This window comes from Episyrphus balteatus, chromosome 2 (genome assembly GCF_945859705.1).
Source record: "Episyrphus balteatus chromosome 2, idEpiBalt1.1, whole genome shotgun sequence".
Taxonomy (NCBI): domain Eukaryota; kingdom Metazoa; phylum Arthropoda; class Insecta; order Diptera; family Syrphidae; genus Episyrphus; species Episyrphus balteatus.
The window spans coordinates 106847851-106869415 of NC_079135.1; the positions used below are offsets into that span (position 1 = coordinate 106847851).

The 21565-nt window shown below is 30.7% G+C and overlaps 2 protein-coding genes across 2 annotated transcripts; both read right to left on the reverse strand.

Annotated features, from left to right (window-relative positions):
* Positions 1-45: 45 nt before the first annotated feature.
* LOC129911661 (targeting protein for Xklp2-A) lies at positions 46-20500 on the reverse strand. Its single transcript, XM_055989528.1, has 5 exons — positions 20264-20500; positions 20110-20169; positions 19419-20035; positions 19151-19354; positions 46-411 (listed from the first exon to the last, which is right to left on the reverse strand). The coding sequence occupies exons 1-5, from the start codon at positions 20340-20342 to the stop codon at positions 319-321; spliced, it is 1053 nt and encodes a 350-aa protein (XP_055845503.1). The 5' UTR covers positions 20343-20500; the 3' UTR covers positions 46-318.
* Positions 10553-12716, reverse strand: LOC129911664 (pleckstrin homology domain-containing family F member 2). Its single transcript, XM_055989531.1, has one exon. It carries the CDS (start codon positions 11913-11915, stop codon positions 10980-10982), a length of 936 nt encoding a protein of 311 aa, XP_055845506.1. The 5' UTR covers positions 11916-12716; the 3' UTR covers positions 10553-10979.
* Positions 20501-21565: the final 1065 nt, after the last annotated feature.

Genomic DNA, 21565 nt, shown 5'->3' on the forward strand with positions numbered 1-21565 from the left:
ATTAGTAATTTGATATTTATATCTATATATAGATGTATGCATATGTATAAATGTGTATGCGGTTAGAATAAAATTATTTATTAAGAAAAATACATACATTTTTTAAGTATATTTTTTTTTTGTTGTAAATTAATTTTTCTTTTTTTCAATCGCCCTAACAGTGCCGCCACGAATATTGTTTTATTTGTGGTCTAATTATGCTGAATTTTATTTATAACTAGGAATAGATTAATAGAAAAAAATATAACAATTTTAAATATTGTGTTCATTTTTATTTGAATTTTTTTTTTATTCGGATCCTTGCTTTTTTTTTTTTGTTTATTTGAAAGGATTTGGTCGTGCTTTGAATGATGCCAGCTTTCGAAGCTCTTTAACTAATTCCTCTTCGCGTTTTTTGCGTTCTTCTTCCTCCTGTAAAAGATGCAAAATATATACATATAATTTTTTATTTGTGCAATTTGAAAAAATATAATACAATATTCAGGAATAATTTTGTTTGAACTATGTATGTATTTAGTTTAATTTGATGATGTTAAAGTTTCATGTCTATAAGAACTCTCTATTGTTTCGGTTCCCATACTTTAAAAGCAAATCCAATGACTACCCTTGCCTTTTCCTGTCTCAGTCTCAAATTGACTTAAGAAATTGTTGATCTTTACCTTTTTCAACTGTCATTTCCTTAAGAATCTTAAATATCCAATTCTAACCAATTATGCAATTTCTGTAAACAAAATGTGGCTGACAGTAGTGACCACAAAAGTCGTGTGCTTTAGAAGTTTAGAGTATAATAGATGCAGGTTAGTAGTATTAAGGTAACATTTCCATGAAAAAGTAAATTTGTCAAAAAATGAGAGATGATATCTTTTCGAAATAGTCTATTAAATTATTTGGATTAGTAATGGAAATTAGCAGGAGATATAGTTTATTCTCAAGGAAGATTCCCTAATGCTTATAAATATACTTTTGTGACTTCATATAAAAAAAGTGAAGTGTGATGCTTACAATTATTGTTCTTCCTAAAATATTTGAAAGCATGTAGGTACATTAGAGTGACCGCAACTCTCATAGAAATTTTTTTTCGTCCAATTCTTTTCGGGGGAACCCCATAAAATGTTCAGCATTTGCTGATTTTTAGATAGCCTAAATTTCAGCTCGATTGGATAAGGCTAAAAGGTCGGCACCATTCAAAGTTTCAAAAATCTCTGTTTTTTCACTGTTTTGCGAAGAAAATTAGCTCTTGCTCTTAAACAGATGGGGCTATTTTCACTTTTTATATATTAAATTAAAATAAATTTCCACATTATTTAGATGCTTAATTTGTTTAGTCTTACTTAAAAAAAAAAAACTATATTGTGTTCAATTTAAATTTTCAGTACTGACCTCTTAAAAGACCTGAGGTACAAACTCTTATAATAATGAAACTTTCTGTTTTTATAGATTGATTTTGAAATTTCAAAGCCAATTTTACTCTGCCCTAATGCTTCTATTGTTATTAAAATTATACGAGAAGCATTTCGATCAGATACCTTACATTAATCTATAACATATGTAGAAAGTTTCATCGTAAAAATCTCAACCATTGAGAGATATTTAAAAAATTAAAAAAAACAAATCTCAACCGATAACCTTTATTTTTGATTTTTTTAAATAAATCTCAAACTTTAGCCGAAACCTATTTAAAATAATGTGGTAACTTTCAGAGATAAGATGCCAAACAACCAAGCAGATCTGGACTAGGCTAGATCCAAAACGTTCAAAAAATGTATTGTCTATAAGTAGATTGCATATCAGCTCTGTAATAGGTGTCTTAACAGGACACTGTCTCATAGGTAGACACGCCATAAGACTTGGCGTAGTCTCTAATGACTTCTGTAGAAGTTGCCTTGATGAGGAAGAAGAAGAAACAATCCAACATCTTCTCTGCTCATGTCCTTTCCAGTAGACGTAAAAAATACTTGGAAAATATTTCTTAGAAGATACTACTGAATTAATTAATACTGACATCTTCAACCTTCACCGCTTCATTAAAAGCTCCAACTGGTTTAATTAGTGAGGAATTTCCTTGCAAAATCATGGTATCACAACGGACCAATAAGTGGTCTAAGTGTGTCAGTCGTTTTCCTGACAGCCATTTCTACTTAACCTAACCTAACCTCAGAGAGAAATCAATTTTAAATAAAAGTTGACTGTTATTTCTGATCTTTGTTTTCCACTAATGAAGTTAAACCTCAAACCCTTCAGGCTTTTTTAATAATATTTCGCATAAACTTTCACTCCTGAAGATAATACACAAAAAAAAAACTTAACCAAGAAGTTGAACATGAAGTTGTGGGTAGTGCAACTTGTTTTATGAAATGTTTAAAAGAAACTCTTTCATATGGAAAACAATGAAAAGGAAATACAAACGAAATACATTATTTTACATCTACAGTGACTTCACCATCTGGTAGACGTAAAATCTTTCGGATTGTCTCCAACTCCAGCTTTTCCACATTCAAAATCAAATTTGAAGCAGGTGAAAAAGTTAGAAAATCGACTGTTTGGCGTAAGGTGTTTCGACTTATTTACATAAATATGTGCTACGAGAGATGTAAGATACAGGTTTTTTAAAACAACACTTTTTTTGGGTGCTATCTAGTTTTGAGTGTATCTAGTTTAGACTGATTCGAAAAAAATGATTAAGTCTAGCCTTTTTGATGAATCATTAAAAAGTTATAAAATTCCAAACTCAAAAACACAATCTTTCCCATGTAAATCACGTGGGAAATTGAAATTTGCGATGCGGCGGTACTTAATGTTAATATTAAGGGCTGAAACTTTTACAGTATTTTTTGTCATTTCCAACAATATTTTCGGTAATGCTTTGAACAAAAAAAATCATGTGTGCAATTAACAAGTGGTAGAAGTGAAACTTTAAAAATTATTTTTCTTGCATAAAATAAAAATCGGAAAAATGTACCTTTTTTTATTCCATCACCTTTAAATTCATATCTTTTATATGACAGCCTAATAAATTAAAAAATCATGTGTGCAATTCACACGTGGTTGAAGTGAAACCTTAAAAATTATTTTTCTTGCAATAAAAAAATCGAAAAAATAAAACTTTTTTTATTCCATCACTTTTTTTATATGACAACCTACAATAAATTTTATACCACCTGAAAGCTTATTGTTTCAGCTCAAAATATTTATATCGACCATGTCTATACAACATCTACAAAAAGACCAAACATTTTTTAAACCAATTAGTTTTCATAAGAAAAGCAAAACAATCTCGTTTTTCTTCTAACGCCATTAAATCCATCATTATTATTTCCCTTTTATATGACGCTTCAATCATATTTCTACAATGCCTACAAAAAAAGTAATAATGTTTTCGATTGGCTCTCCGGAAGAGTCCGGAATCATTCAGAAGCCTTCTAAAAGTGTTTTACTAGCACAAAACTGACAGACAGAACGCTTCTCAGAAGAGAAATTCTCTTCTCGATTTAAAATCAGAAGCACTAATACATGAACACTAAAATGTCAACAAAAAAATACTCAATCATTCTTTTTTTGTTGTCATTCAAAAATTTAAATTAAATTAAAATTAAAATTAATAAAAAGATTAAAATGGGTACCTTAATGCAGTGGAATGATTTTTTTAACATTTTCTTCTTCCGTCGTCTTCAGATTTATAATTTTTAGAATTTTTTCGTTTGAAAAAAAAAAAAACACCTTGGAACCTTCCAAATTACACCATAAACACCGATTTTTGCAACTATCCAAAAAACCTAACCTCTGTGGATATATACAAAACTCTATTTTTGGAATTTTCGGAGAACTGCAAGTCCCTCGGTTGGAAACTACTCTTTACGGATGCATCCAAAGCAGAAACATACACCTCTTTTGCTGTTGTTGATAGTACCGATTCAGTTGTTTCCAAAGGACTATTACCAAATCATACCTCAACTTTTACTGCCGAAGCATTCGCTATATATAAAGCAATAACTCACGCCCAGAAAAATAAAACAATTATATTTTCTGACAGCCTTTCTACCATAAAAGCCCTACAAAATATTTCCAACTCTACTGAAATTGTAGAAAATATACGCAACCATCTAATCTTGAACTCTGAAACCTTAAAAATCGTTTGGATTCCCGGACACGCTGGAATCGCTGGTAACGAAACAGCTGATGCAGAAGCCAAATCCGCAATAAAAGAACCATTGAAATCATTTTTTCAATAAAACAAAAAAGACACCATAAGGTTCCTTATTGAAAACTGGAAATTCAAAAGAAAAGACGCTTGGTCAGAGCAATCTATCCCAACAACATGCCACCAAGTAAACTAAAGGTCTACATCAGGCTCAGACTAGGACATTCATATATAACACATCAACACCTGTTCAATAAAACATCTCCACCCATATGCCATCTCTGCGAAGAAAATTCCACCCTCACGATGAACCATTTACTTTCCTGCCCAAAAGTATCCTCAACATGCGCAAAACTATCCAACCACAACTTAATTCATCTTTTAAAAAATATAAATATCGAAAACATAAACTTAGTTTACAACATTATGAAAACTCTAAAAATTGAAAACTCTATTTAAAAAAAAAAAAAAAAATTATACAGTAAAACCCGGATAAGTGCCTCTCGCTTAAGTGCCTAACCCGCTTAAGTACCTTTGTTTTTTTAGAACCAAAATTTTAAGGTTTTTTTCACATAAAATTCATCTTTTAAGTACCTTTCGCTTAACTGCCTTCCCCGCTTAATTGCCTGGCTTTTCAAATATACTTATAATTGAATTTACTTGCAAATAATTCTTTTAAGTACACGTTTGAAACAAGTTTGAACTGTAAGAAAAATTTCGTTTCCTTAACCGCTTTAAAATTAAAAAATTCTACTAAAGCTAGAAATTAACTAGTTAGCTATTTTAAACTTTCAAAGTAATTTTGTTTTGTGAAGATTATGTTTTTAGTAATCAAACATGTTTTTTTTATTATTAAATAAATATAGAGATAACTGAATATGAGCACTTAAGCGGGTTCTTGTAAGTACCTTACCCGCTTTAGTGCCTATCAAAATGGGACATTTAATGTGAGGTACTTATCCGGGTTTTACTGTAATAATAATAATAAGTAATAATAATCCATTCTTTTTTTCTCTATATCTATCTCTGTATATATATACATACATATATATTTACTATATCTAGTAGATAGCCCTGGCAGCTAATTCTAGTTTAAGCAATTATTGAATTTGTAATTTACTTACTATTTAATAAAATTAATAATAATAATAATAATAAAAAAAAAAAAAATAATATCAATATTTGACATTTGAAATTTCACAAACATAAAATAAAAAAACAGAATTGAGTGGAAGCGACTTGACCTGTTCCATTCGATTTAAGAATGAGTGAATTTTTGAGTGAAACCAATCGAAAACGACATAACACAAACACAAAAAACAGAATTGAGTGGAAGTGATTCAAACTGTTTTATTGGATTTCAGAATGAATGAATCCTTGAGTGATTCCAATCGAAAACGACATAAGATTTGTTTAAATCCAACCATGTCGATATTTCAAACTGAGATAACCGTACTTCCTACACTGGTGGCTGGTCATCGGCAACAGATCTCCACAGGTGTTTTCAGGATTTTTCAATTTAAGATTGTGTAACTTGTGGAGCATGTACAGTTGTGTGATGTATCAAATAAAAGGTTATGTTATCAGCATGCGTATTAAATCAAATTTTTATGTGCACTAGATCAAAAGATATAACGTGTATAGAAAAAGAACAAACCGTTATCTCAGAATTTTAAATATAAAATTAATTGAAATTTTGTACAATTATATTTTATTTAATTACCTATCTACAGTACAAATTTCATTCATCTATCTACTAAAACAAAAAAGTTATAACAAGTTGAATGTTCGTGTGGCGTTTTCGTTTCATCTTGTTTCAAATCACTACGATACTAAAGAAGTTTTCACTTCAAAATATTTTTTTTGAATCAGTCTAATCTAGCTGCATTAATATAGTTTCTGTGGTAAAATAGATATATTAAGAGAATCATTTTTATTAAAAACTTATTTTTGAAAAAAGTGGGTTCCACTATTGTTCTCATAGCCTCAAATGTAAGTTGGCAAAACGTCAAAGGAACACGATTTGCGCAAATAGGAACGATTTCTAATACGCTTTTATAGTCGACAGGGTAAAGTAATTATCTATTATGGAGCACTGGAGCGTAATGATCAAAGCACAAAAATGACTACAAGGAAGTACATGAATCAGCTTTTCCTAAGTTGAAGGATTTTTTTGGACCTTTGTCATGGATCTAAAAATAACAGACAGTTATATTTAAATAACCATTTTAAATATTTATTATTTATTGTATTTTATTTAATTTGAATATGAATTTTTTTAAGTTTATTCCATGGAATGATTTACCAGTTTTATCAAATGTGGGAGAGAAAAACAAACCTATTTAGGCCCCTGTTTTGTAACTTTTATCACTGACGATAAAATATTTGAATGACTTTAAAATCCATTAAATCTCATCAAAATAAAAGAAATTTTGTTCAAAATCATAGTTTCTTAATTCATAAATTCTGAATTTGAAAAAAATTGCTTTATTTATGGAAGAAAATGGATTTATGGGTTGTTCAAAAATGTTTATAGCCAGTGATAAAGATACAGAACAGAGGTTTAAACAAAAAGGGAACGAAAATTTGGTTAATATGAACAAGAGAATTTATTTAATTCAATTACAAATCAGGAACGGATTTTCGACTTTTTTAAGGCAATAAAACTGTCATTCGGTGTCAAATAAAAGGAAACATTCGGAATGATAACGGTAAATTCATTACTTGTTGCTAGCTTAAATTAGATTGTGGAGGTGTTGCGAATGTTATTGCAATAAAATTGTTTATATTTTTCTATTTGATTGAACAATATTTCAATATTTTCCAGATCAATCATTCTCCAGAGAGAAGTGTCTAAAATTTTGTTTCGCCAAGCAACTGCCTCAATGAATCATTGATTCCAGCATCCGAATATGATTCAAATAGGTATTCGAAACAAAGCCACATGCGAAAGTAAAATGAAATCTAATTTTCTATTTTTCCTTGGATTGAATCTCTTATCATACAATTGACGTAAATGTTGAACAAACAGACAGGAAAAAATAAAATAAATAAAAACAGAACCAAAACATTATAAAAGAATATAAACTAATCTATTAATAAGAACATTCAAAATGATCATGAATCATATTTTGTTGCATTTGATCTCATTATCTGAGATTGAAGTTAATTTAATTTTATTCATACATAAGTTGATTTGTAAATGCCTCTCGAAGATACGTCATGCAAATCATTTTTTTTTTTGTTCAGATTACAATTTACATTGCGTCAATTGATGTGTACATAAAAGTAAAAGGGTTATAATAATATTGTACCCATATTAATGGTGGGTGTGTGTAGAGTTTTATAATTTCATCATAAAATATGCCCTCTAAATAATAATTTTGTTTTAGATGTCGAATACTAATAATTTAGTATTATGGTCTTGGAAATTGAATGATTACATTTTTATTACATTTAAATGGGCTGATCATAAAGTATAACCCATCTTATATCTGATTTTGAAAAGTTAGAGTAAATATAGCAAAACTGTTTTTTTCTATATGTTTTATAAATGAAATATAAAGGGTTTGGTGTCTCTACCAAACTGAATGTTTTATCGAGATGACATTGAAAATGTCTCGTTTGTCCGTCAAAATTAGATATACTCGACCAAAACAAACATCCTACTGGGTCACGTAATTGCTTCAATACTGTTTTCGACACTGTTGTGCAAAATACTTCAAGCCAATACTAGCGGGACTATTTTGGTTTTGTTGAAATAATAAGAAGAATTCACTGAGCAAATACTTATTATCATTATAAAGCAATTATAGAATCATAGAGTCCGTTGATAGGTAAATAGATCCTAACTTGTAATAAATTCAGAAGAAAATCAAGTACATTGCTTCAACGTAAGACAATTCTTGGTATTCGCAGTTTTTTTGAGATAAAAAAAGTATACTTTGTTTGTTTAAAATTTATTTAAGATTAATATTATTGTCTTCTGTAAACAGAATGTTTCTATACTTTATTTTGTACGTGGTACTGCGTCTTACTCAAGTTATTTGATTCATTTAACTCTTATTTGTTTTACGCTAGGAGTTATAATAACCCGCTACTTGTTATTTGACTTTCATGTTTCATGTCAGACTCTCTTGCAACAGTTTTGAAATGGGGCTGGTGGATGTATGTACCTAGTTTTTTGGACATTAGAATTGAGTCGGTCATTTCAAAAACCAATTAAGTCACACAGTTAAAGTTTTTCATTCACAAATAAAATTGAGCAAGAGCCCACGACGGCCAGACCTTCGTTATTTTATACCAGCTGAAAGTTTGTCTGTGCATACCCCCCATAGAGGTAAGAACGACCAGGGACTTTTTAGTTCTGGGTTGTGGTTGCTTTGGCAGGTAAACGGTACTAAAGGTGTAAAAAATCGGACCTTACTTTCGTCAAAGTATACCGCTTCATTTTTTTATATTTTCTTAAGGATAACTTCAGAAGTCTCGTCGTCCATTGCCAGACACCTATGACGGTTGTTTTCCAATGCCAGACACCCCTAAACTTGCAAAAATTAGGACCCTACTTTCGTCATAGTATACCAGCTAAATTTTATATATGTTATTTGGGGACCTATGAAAAGATGTTACCTCAAGAGCCAGACAGTTTTGATGGTTGCAACACCTTGCCAGACACAATTTTCTAAAAAATGACTCAAAATAAAAAAAAAATATTAAAAAACGACGGCAACACTTACAGTAACAAATGATACTTTTTTCAAAAGCCAGAATTAATACACTTAGTTCCAATTTATTCACTTTCCATTATATTTAAAGGCCCCATTAAAAATAAAAAATCTGTTAAATCATTTACAAATTTTAAAATTTCCCATTTTTAATGAAGACTTTAAATTTAATGGAGTGTGAATAAATTGGGCCTAAATTTTAATTTTTAAATCAAGTCATTTCAATCAATAGTTTTTGAAATAATTGATTTCAAAGTCAAAATTTGTGAAAAAAAAGTTTAAAAAATTTTATACCATGGTCAATACTATTAATATACTGCAGAATACAATTGAACCATATTTCTCGCCAGTAAATTGGATATTTACACATGACAATGACCCTAAACATGCATCAAACATAGCTCTGAGTCCCGATCCTAATCCAATTGAACATTTATGGAATGATGTCAGGGTTAATTGGGTTATCAAAATTAAAAAAATTCCAAAGATCTCTGGGTCGGAATCAAAGAAGCTTGGTTTTCTACTCCACAAAGTAGATGGCGGACGTTTGTCGAAAGTTTACCAAAAGAGGCCAATCAAATTTATAAAATCGTGGCTAAGTAATAAAGTACTAGGTACTCGGGGTTGCTCTGAACCCGTCCTGAAGCATTTTTGGTAGATATTTTTTCAACCAGAGTTATTTGCTCAGTGTTCGTTGTCCGCTCGGTCTGAACGCACTCTGAACAACCCTGGGTATTTTGGCAGAGCGCAAATTTCGCAGTTATCAAAATCAAATCAGCTGTTGTCAGTTTAGAAAAAAAAAATTGTTGGAGTGCGAAAAGTGAAATAGTGGATACAAAACTTGTATGATAAATGTAAAATTTTTTGCCAATAAACGTGAGGTCTTTTTTATTTTGATTGCTTTTCCCACAATTATTCAGTTTGAAAATTAAATAAATTTGCAAGAAATAAAGTCAAATCGATTGCGCAAGTACTATCCAACAATAAAAAAATAAAAATAGATATTTACTTTTTTTTGTAGCTACTTTGGCAAGATAGATAGCTTTTCGTTTAAAAAAATATTCTAGATACGGGTATTCTAGATAGCCTATCCGATAGCCCTGAAACGGAGGAGCAAAGAAACAAACCTACCAACTTGGTAATACTGATTTACTCATCAAGTTCACAAGTCACAAACATATTAAATGTTTGTAAAAAAAAATCAAAAGTTTGCTATATCTTTTTCTGCAATAAATTTTCTGGGAAAATTTAGCTGAAATTTTATAGGATTTTTTGTTCCCTGGAAACAAATTCCAAAGAAGATTCGCGATCGTATACAACAAATTCCAATTAAAACGAAATACCCCTGGAGATTCACGAGAGGGCCTTTTATAAAATTGATTAAATAAAAGAGCTTAAAGCAACAAAAATATATCATTGCGTCAAAAGAATCTTGTCTCTATGCATTTTTTTTATTAATACTAAGCCTGTTCTAGATCATTAAACTTTCTATAATAGTTTTACAAAACTCAGCTGTAAATGATCCAACTTCTAGTGATTCATCAAATTTGCGAAAACAACTTAATAATGTAAAATTAAATTACTTTGTTACCGCTACAGTATAAAGGTATAAAGTCCATAATCTTGAATATTTGTTAATAAATAAACAAAAAAAAACAACAACAAAATATTAAACAGTCAATATACTTACGTTAAACATTCTGAGTAATACTCCATTTCCTTATTTTGTAATATTAAAAAAAAAAACATCTTCTTTATTTGTTGCTTCGCAGATTGTTGTGTGTTGTTATTTGTTGTGTTGTAATAGTAGTAGAATTTTTATTTCTAAATGTTTTTTTATTATTATTATTCTTATTTTGTTGCTTTTGTTGTTGTTTTAGCTGATAATAATAATGCTAAATTTTTCTTGTTTTTCGCCAAGATACAAAATTGATAACAGTTGAAAGCAAATCGGTGGCGGTGGTTGTTGCTGTCGCTGTTGTTTCTTCCTCTACACGATCTCTATTACTTCTCCCACCCACCCTTCGACTACTTCCTCCAACTGATCTTCCTCCATTCATATCTCCTTCCGTTTTAACTCCCTCCTCTTCCCCTCGATCTCCAACATTTCTTATACATCACTTGCTGTTGCTATTATTATTAGTGCTCGTCGCTGCTCCTACTACCGAGTTATTTCCTCCATCCTCAATCTTATCCGATATGATTGACGAATCACCATAAAATGTTGGCTCCGCATGTTGATGCTGTGATTGTTTTTGCAAATCATCATCATCACCATCCGAATCATCTTCAGCCGAACTATCATTATTCGATACAGTTCCGGCAGCATTATTATTCGTTGCTTTACCCAATACATTGACCGTCGTTGAGGAAGCAATTCCCCCTTCTTTAATATGTTCCTCTTGAGCTTTAGCCTTACTCAAATTATCATAACATTTAAGGCAAACTCTAACCGATTTTGTGCTCTGTTGAGGCAACAAAAACTTTTTCGACGAACATGGTCCACAAACCACTGCCCCACAATTACGACAATGATGGCGACGAACAATCATTGTAAATTGCGTCTTCTTACAATGCATACATATCGATGCCTCGTTATCAGGCACCCAAACTGCAGCATGATTCTCAACTGGCTTCTTGCCACTCTTCCTCAACAAGTCTTCAACACACTTGTTGATATGTGCCATCCATTCTTGTTTCTCGGTACTAGTGGCAGCATAAACTACAAATGATTTTGTAGTTGTACGGATAAGCCATCCATTGCGGAATTGACCATTATCATCGATAGTTTCTAATTGGACTTCTTCCAAAGGCATAATGTGTTGTTTATTGTATTTCTTTTTGCCAATTACAATATTGCCATAGACAAGGATATCATTGAAGAGAAAGAATTGACGAGATTTTGGACGTTTGCGACACATTTTGGTTAAAACACCTTCGCCGACGAGCACACGGCCCGGAATGGCGAGTGGTTGGCCAGAGCTGCCGAAACAGCTTTCGACCATGGCAATGCGACGAGTGTTTGCTTCGCTATTTACTAGACGATCGACCATTGTGGAATTGTAGATGGCGTTTTAATCGACTAAATAATAATAAATTGTCTCTCTTGGAAAGATTTCACTTTTTTGTGAACTTCTTTTTTTTTTAGGTTTTTTTCTCACCTTTGTGAGTTGTAATTTTTCTTTCCCAAAATTCCCACGAAAATACTTTTTTTTTGTTTTTTCTTAATTTTTTTTCAACAACGTATGTAGCTCAAATATTGAGAGTTAAAATAAATATTAAATAAAAGAAAAATAAATATAAAATGAAAAAAAAAATAGTGGATTTCTCCGCAGATTTTCTTGCTTCGCACTTTCTCACTTTTTTGTGATGATGGTTTGACAAGGGTGCAAGTGTGCAGGCAGTCAGTCAACTGTGTCTTCTTTTTTGTTCGTTTCTTCGTAGAGCTACTACACTTCCAAATGGCGATTTTTCTTTTTTTCTTTTACACTTTTAAAGTGACTCACTTCATCAGAAAGAGAGATGATTTTCTTGGGTGGTTTTTTTGAGTTTCGAAATTAAATTTGGAATAATTCGAATAAATGGTTTTGATTTTTGAATTGAATAAATTGTAAATACAATTTCAACACATTTCTGAAGAAAAAAAAAAAAGTGCTACGATTGCACCTTGAAATTGTTTTGATGAACGACACAACGAACGACGACGACACACAAAATTCACGGGTTGGCTGAGTTCGAGTTGATGGAATTTTTTTTTTATTCTTTTTGACAGTTGACAATAAAAATTTTGTTGTTGCATTGCATGGTTGAATGAACAGGCTGAATTGCGGAATGTAGAGATTTCAACTTGGGGGATGTGTTCAAGAGGATTGTTCGTTGAATGATTTTAGTATAGGGTGTTATGAACAAAATTAAATTAACGAATGGATACTTAAAAAAAATTATTTTCAGAAAACAACTTTGAATAATTTTTGTTAGAATTTCAAAATCAAAATAAAAAATTAAAAATTATGCCATTTATTTTTTTAAGTTAGAACAATAATGTCGTTTTCGATAGGTGTCATTCAAAGATTCACTCATTCTGAAATCCAATAAAACAGTCTGAGCTCTGAATACTGAATCGCTTCCACTCAGTTCTAAAATTTTATATCTGTATCTACTAGGAAATTCGGTTTGACGTTTGATTATTTAATGGCGTTTTCGATTGGCTCTCCGGAAGCGTCCGGAATCATTCAGAAGCCTTCTGAAAGTGTTTTATTCGCACAAAACTGACAGTTAAAACGCTTCTCAGAAGAGAAATTCTCTTCTCGATTTAAAATCAGAAGCACTAATACATGAACACTAAAATGTCAACAAAAAAATACTCAATCATTCTTTTTTTGTTGTCATTCAAAAATTCAAATTAAATTAAAAGTAAAATTAATAAAAAGATTGAAATGGGTACCTTAATGCAGTGGAATGATTTTTTTTTAACATTTTCTTCTTCCGTCGTCTTCAGATTTATAATTTTTTCGTTTGAAAAAAAAAAAATAATATCAATATTTGACATTTGAAATTTCACAAACACAAAATAAAGAAACAGAATTGAGTGGAAGCGACTTGACCTGTTCCATTCGATTTCAGAATGAGTGAATTCTTGAGTGAAACCAATCGAAAACGACATAAATATTTGTGATTTTAAGTGAATTCTGTTTTGAAATCAAGAAGAGAATTTTTATTCTGTGAAGCGTTTTGTCTGTCATGTTCGTTCGAATTAAACACTTTCTGAAGGCTTCTGAATGATTCCGGACGCTTCGAGAGAGAAATACTCAATCATTCTTTTTCTGTTGTCATTCAAAAATTTAAATTAAATTAAAATTAATAAAAAGTTTAAAATGGGTACCTTAATGCAGTGGAATGATTTTTTTTTAAACATTTTCTTCTTCCGTCGTCTTCAGATTTTTAATTTTTATAATTTTTTCGTTTGAAAAAAAAAATAATATCAATATTTGACATTTGAAATTTCACAAACACAAAATAAAAAACAGAATTGATTGGAATCGACTTGGCCTGTTCCATTCGATTTCAGAATGAGTGTATTCTTGAGTGAAACCAATCGAAAACGACATAAGTAATTAAACGTCAAACAAATACGACTGGGGTCGCAAGGAGGTACTTGTTCTTGCAGTTCAAATTTAAAAAAAAAATTGATATTGGGGAAGAGCCGACATTTAGGGCAAAATTTTGTTAAATGAAAAAAAAATTGTTTTCACTTGACTTTTTTGGAAAAAAATAAAAATGCAGTTTTATTGCAATCGTTTTGAATATTACGTCTGCCAAGTTTAATCAAAATCGTTAGAGCCGTTTTTGAGATATTTGGTTTAAATTGAAAAATTTGTATGAAGGCCTCAGTTATAGCTATCAGTAAAAATTGAAACATCAGGAATCTGAAATCTTTTACTGATGAACGTTTATGGCAATCAGTAAATTTACGTCATTAAATTAAATGTTTATTTGACATTCGTGCCTCAAACGATTTTTTTGTTGTTTTTTTTTACTGTTGATTCCATCAGTAATTTTTTTAATGATGGCACCGGAAAATTTAAAAAACGGAACAACATCAGTAAAACGAATTGGAATTTTTTTGGCATTGGGCAGTCAGCGGTTCAGTAATATGAAATTTCATCAGTTAAATTTATAAAATGAACTTGTGAATAAAATTTAATACAAGATGCATTTATTCTTTTTGAAAAAATTAGTGAGAATATGTTTTCAATTTATTTCATCAAAATTTTCCCCAAAATAATAGATTAAAGTATTCAAAATAGCAAAACAAAATTTTTCTAATGGATTTTTCTGATAGTAATAACTGAGCCCTAAGCGAGATATATACAAAAAAAAAACAACTTTCAGGATTCCATAAAGATCAGCTGTACCAAATTTAAAGTCCACTCGTTCAGGCTGTGGAAAAGACGCACGGTTCACCAATAAAGGTATTAAATTTCAGAATTGAGTGAAAGCGATTCAAACTTTTTTATTATATTTCAGAATGAGTGAATCATTGAGTGATTCCAATCGAAAACGACATAAGCTGCGTTTCTTTGGAAATATTTATCTACTTTTTAGTACTTAAAACTACTTTGAACTACTTTGCTATATTGAAAAAGTAGTTCAAAGCAACTTTAAGTACTAAAAAGTAGATAAATATTTCCAAAGGAACGCAGCTATAAATGTAGTTGAAAAAGTTTTTAAAAAAATGTTGTTCAGATACAAAATACTGGATCTACATCTCTTTAAATGTGTTTAAACAAAAAAGTCAGAGATAAAGGTAAACTTGTCAATTGAGCTTTTTTAGAGGCGCCACGTACAATTTTGCCCAGGGGCGCCGGTAGTGCTTAAACTGGCACTGAGTCCTGTAATATACTCCATGTTTTACATGCCTCTGAAAGTGAGAACGATCTTTAGCTCGTATTTTTGCATATAGGTCCTTTGATCCCGGACTTTTCTATCCAGATCTTCCAACAACAAGTCTATTGAGTTTACATTCAATGACTACGCGGTCCATATCTGAACGTGTGCTTAGTGTCTTTATCGTGTTGAAATAAGAATCCTTCACCAATCAGTTTGAGTTGAGAGCAAAGCGTCTTCCCCCAATAGTCTTAAGGAATGACCACAACAGAAAGTTGTGCGTAGCATAAATAACCGTTTCATCTTGTTTTTTTTTTTTTTTACCGAAGAAGGGATTTGTCAACAGCAACTTGTCGAAATAGCCCACCATCTCTTAGTCTCTGTTTCAACGTTTTCAAGGACACCGGCTTATTCTGTGTTGTATTTATTCGGCACTTATTTTAGGTGCTGTTTTTGTTCTATTGCGTTTCCTTGTTGTTAAAAGCCCTATTTTTTCTAATACTCAGTAGCTACACATTTTTTATTTTATTTGCAAAGCAGCAAAAACCAAATACACAAGTAATTATTTGTTTTGATTTCATGTGTAGCTACTGAGTAGTAGAAAAATATAAGCAGATCCTCGTCTTTATTTGTCGCCCTGTCCGGTTTTAGCGATTTGCCTTCCTCAATTTAAGTGATGATTTCAGAACGATTTTTACATGTAGTTTCCGCAACATTTCTCAGTTTGAACAAGTTGTTTACTGAATAGCTAAAGAATCTCAATTCTTCAAAGCGTAGCTTTTATAATTAAACCTTCCAATTCAGGTCTACAATGTTTAGGTTTTGAAAACTTTTTTTATGTGTAGTCATAAAAAATGAATGAAATGAACAACGTAAGGTAGTAAAAATTAATACTGATGAAAAACTCATAGACATCTCAATTTTCTATATTAGCCGTTTCTCGACATTTTTTTTTTTTTTTGACAAAAGACATCTTTTCAACATGATCGTGTAATATATTGCGTAAGTAATAAAATAAAATAAAACTCAATTCATAAAATCAACCCGACATGAATGAAGTATCGCCATAGATACTGCTCCTAGAATAAAACTGGGGTCTATTACGTAATACGAAATGAGCGGCAAGTCAACGATACTGAAGTAAACGATAGTCACGACGAAGAGCGATTATGTAAAACGAGAAAGTCGTTTGGCAAAACTAAACCAAAAAAAAATATTTTTTTGAGGCTCACATGAATTCTACCAGCAAACGCATTATTATGACAGCTTAACGAAAACGAAAGTTAAACGATATATAAATGGCAGTCGTAGAGTCAACGAAAACGAAGTAGTTTCAACGATAATCGTTTTACAAATATAATTCAAAAATTTTAATTTTTTTCGGCGCCTAATACGATGCTCAATATAATAAACAGATTCTTCGGCTTCGGCCAAAACTTCGGCCTAAAATGGTCGAAGTCGAAGGTTTGGCCGAGGACACTACTAAAGAACAACAAAATAAGAAAAATATTTTAAATTAACTAAGTTCTATTAGAAACTACACTACTCTTAATGCATTTTATTTTGCAACTAGCCCACTAGGGTCGGCAAGAATTTCACATCTTAATCAAACAAACCAAAAACCCTTCAAACTAATATTATCACCCACATACACATAATTACTGTGGGTCCTTAGTCTATCATGTGCAAAAACAAGCAAGGAGTCTTATAAGGAAACTTCTGCAACTATCTTATAACTTTAAACGACCTAAAAATGTTATATATATATAGGAGAAACCAAAATTTCGGAAGTACTTTCTCGTATATTATTTTTTTTGGCGGAAACAAAATAAATCCGCGAAATCTTTTTTTAGACATTTTTGATCATGTATTGAAACTATTAAGTTATTTCTTTAATTGGTAGTATGAATACATTGAATAATACGTTTTTGTATCATTCTAATTGACTTATTTTTTTCTTCGTGCATCAAGATAGAAAAGAAGATCATACATTCACTCCTTTTACGTATGTCGTTTGTACTAAAACGTTGGTCGAAAACAACTTGCTCTAAGAATGAAAGTCGTTTTTCTGTCGTTGTTGTACAAATATGACAACTGTTATAGAGTTTATTATTTTGTTTTACGTCTGGTACTCAAACACTAATTAATGAAAATGGTTCTTTTAAATAGCCTTTATCTGGAGTTTTATTTATATAATTGTCAAGGTTGATGTTTCTACACTTAGTATTAGGAATAGTTACAGAGAATTTCTAATAATCGCCAGCTTAACTGAAGCCACCTGTGCAATAACATGAGACAATTGTCAACGATGTCTCCCCTCTGTGCCACGTAGTTATGTGTTTCTGTTGTTCTTTCTTTCTTTGACTTTCTCTGTTGTATTAATGTCTTGTGCTGTATCAGCCAAATGGACTTAGTTTCCGAAGCTGAAGTGTGTCTAGTCTAGAAGATTTATCTTCAGATTAGATTAAATATGTATGTAAATGTATTTAGTTACAGAGAATTTGTTCATGTATTCAAAACGTAAAAAAAACGTTAACTTTTTGTAACCCACGTAGGGTTGCCAACTTTTTTAAGACGAAAAAAAAGAGTACATTTGAAAAAAGAAGAGTACCATTTATTTCAAGTCTTGAAAATGTATTTTTTGGTGCTTCTTGCAGTATATGTTTAACAATAATTTTGTTATTTTTAAAAAATGTGTATAGCTCTAAACATTCAAATTCAAAATTTATATAAATTAAGAGCTCATTTTTTATCAATTTCAATGAACCCCCATTCCTATAATCTCACCACTTCATATTCATGACCTAAAATACTCTCTCAGTAAATGCTGAAGTTGCAAGAACAGATAGTATATAGCTTACAATTTTTGAAGTTACCAATATAATTCATCGAAATAAAAAGAAATAAGAAGCTTAACTCAAACATAAATACCTTGATTTTTTACAAGAATAAAATCTATGTTTTGAGGTCTTAAACAAAATTAGAATTTAAAAAAAATTAACCTAATATGTATTTCTGAAAAAGTAAAAAAATCCTTTTTAAACATTTTTTTTAAATTTATATTAAAAACCTTTTTTTGTAAAAAATCAAGGTAATAATATTCTATAAATTTTTTTATTTCGATGTTCGAAATAAACATCGCAAAATCAAGCAAAATTGCATCAGTTGCGATTCATTTTTTCAATTGAAAAAAAAAAGTTTAAGTTTTGAAAAAAGGAAGGAATATTCCTTTGATTCAATTTCATTACAAAATAGAATTTAAGAAAAAAAATAAATTTTAAGTCCGACTAAGAAACAAACAAAACAAGTAGGTATTACTAAAACAACGACCAAAATTATAGTGTTTTGTACTGTATAAATTACAATTGTTCAAATTTAGAATAAGGTCGAATATTTTAAGCCTCATTTTCTTTTTCATTCAATTATCTTTAGAAATATGAAAGTTATTCACCAATTTGTAAATGTTAAGATGTTTATGTGGTGATAAAAAAAGAGTATTTTGACGTACTCTATCAGAGTTATAGATTATAGAGTATACATACGTGAAATAGAGTACAATACTCTTTTTTACAGTACGGTTGGCAACCCTAATCTTAGAATGCCACGAAAAATATGGTTTATAATTTTTTCACCAAAAGTAATCTAATAACATTTAAAGATACCGAGCAAAGCTCGGTCATCCAGGTACTAGATAATTCGCTGGCTGAGAATTATAGGGTTGTATCGTATGTTAAATATAAACCCCTGCAGACATACAACCTTATAATTCTCAGCCTGAGAATTGTTAAAAAAAAAACTGAATATATACCTTAAAATATGTCTGCTGTATATTGTGCTAGGATAGAAAGTTGTAGGCACTTTCCAACTAGTTAGGTTCAATATATTCTTAATTACGACTTACCTGCTTTTTCTTCTCCTCAGCAGCTATTCTATTTTGTTCATCATATTGTTTCCTTTCACCCAATCTACGTTCCACATTTAATTTAAAAGGTTGTGGCAAAACAGTTTGTACTGTTTTCTTCGGCTTAAAAGGTTCTTCATTTAGAACTAATGGTTTTCTACTCGTAAACGGTTGAGGTTGATTTTTTCTCTTATATTCTTCCAACTAAAAAAAACCAAAAAGAAAGTAAAGTAAGTTTCGATTCTTGAAAAAAAGTTATTTTACTTACTCTCTGTCTTCTCTTCCCTTCAGCTTCTCTCGAATTTTTCAAAACAACCGGTGTCTTTGGCACCGTCAAAAAATGTACAGAATGAGGTTTATTTTGTGTTGGCATTGCCATAGACTTTGGCACCGGTCGACTGTGAAAAATTCGATTTTTCTTTTCTTCTTCCAAAAGTTTCTTCATCATTTCTTCTTTTTTCTTTTTATAAATATCTTTAAAATCATAAGCATGTGGTGGTTCAACTTTATTAGCTGCGGTAGCTTTGACATTTTTTACTTCCGAAGTTGTTGGAGTTTTAAATTTGGTTAAAAGATTCGCGGGTCGTCGTTTGGCATTCGAAGGGGATGGAGAAGGAGGTGATTTTACTACAGCAACAACTTGATTCTGATCGACAGTTTTTTCAAGTTTTATTTGATTTTTATCTGATAAGGGACACAATGAAGGAAGTGTTTCGATTTTAACTTGATTCTGTTGGGCATTATTTTCAAGTTTAATTTGTTCCTTTGCAATTGACAAAGGATTGTCATTTTTTGTTTGAATATTTGGTGCTAAAGGTTCATTGTTTTCTTTATTCTCTCGGGTCTCTTCAAAAGATGAGAATGAATCATCTATATTCATTGCAGCTGGAAAGGATTTATGACACAAAACATGCTGATTTGATGTAATTTAATAAAAAAAAAGAAAACTTGCAACTTACCCATTTCTTTTAGAGGACAAAATTCTTCTGAATACTTTTCGTGTTTAAAATGTTTTTCAGCTGTATAACGGGAATAAGATTTAATACATATATATTTTTATTGTTTTCTTTTTTGTTTGCATTATTTGTTTAATAAAGTGGAATTGGTACTTACTAAAGAAATTTTCCGAATGATTCAAATCAAATCGTCCGACTTGAAGATCGTCCCAATTGTATGTTGTTTCACCCAGCATAATATTATTTATGAATTATTTTACACAATTTTTTGGTTTTCTATTTTCTTTATTTAATTTGTAAAATTATAAAATTTCTTTTGCGATAAAAAAGCGCAAATTCAGAAGAAATTCTTTTCTTGGGTATTTTGTTTTGTGAGCGTTTTAAATTGAAATTTGAAATTGAAAGAGATCCGTAACAAAATGACAACTATTTGGATAGTTGTCTCTTTTTAATTCATAAGAGGAAGTGAGATGTGTATATATTGTTGATAATGTAGTTTAAAGTAGTGATGGTAATGTAGTTTAAATTATATTCAGCACTTTTGGGATGTGTTCAAAAGGTTCAATTTTGTTTCAATTGAAAAGGGTGATTCATTTTTTGTACATTTTTATGAAATTATTTTTCAAAAAAAAAATGAAAATTAATTTCTAGAAAATCGATGTTTACAATTTGTTATCTTTCTTATATATAAAAGAGAGTTCGTTTAGTGTGTGTGGCCGATAAACTCGCGTTTGGTTGGTCCGATTTTGGTAATTTTTTTTTTGTTTGAAAGGTAGGTATTAATATGTAGATGGTTTGTATAAAAAAAAATAATACCTTTTCTCGCATCTTTACTTAGCTGTCAATTTGTACGAGTAAAAAAGCACTCTCGCTTTTTATGCCGTAATTCGATCCCTGATTTTGAGTGAAACAAATAATTATTCGTCTTGTGACATTAAATCCACATTTCGACTGCACAAATAAAATGTATAATCAATCTCTGATCTTCATTGAGGACACGTGTTTGATATTTGATTATTGCGAGTAAAAGCATTGGCATAGTTAGGATTGGTTGTTCAAAATCGTGCAGACCAAGATGTTCTCTATCAGAAATACTACGCGAAAGGCAATAAAATTACGTTGAATAAATTAAAAATATTTGTGGACCCGGTAGGTGGAGCGGTTGCCGAAGTATGTATAGACAAATTTCATATTTGGAGTCCGAAAGACTTGACAGATTTTTGTGAAAGTTCGTTTGTGTGATAAGGTCCATCCATGTTTTGTTAATTATAATTGTATGAGATAGGTGGCGCTGTTGTCAAATTAGAGGCAAATATTCCAATTTGGAGTTCGAACGACTTGACGCTGTTTTCAAGTTATAGTTAAATTCCATATTTGGAGTCCGAACGGCTGTATAGACTTTTATGCATTTTGTTGCTTTCGATAAAGTTCATTCGAGACAGGTTTTGTTTTATAGTTG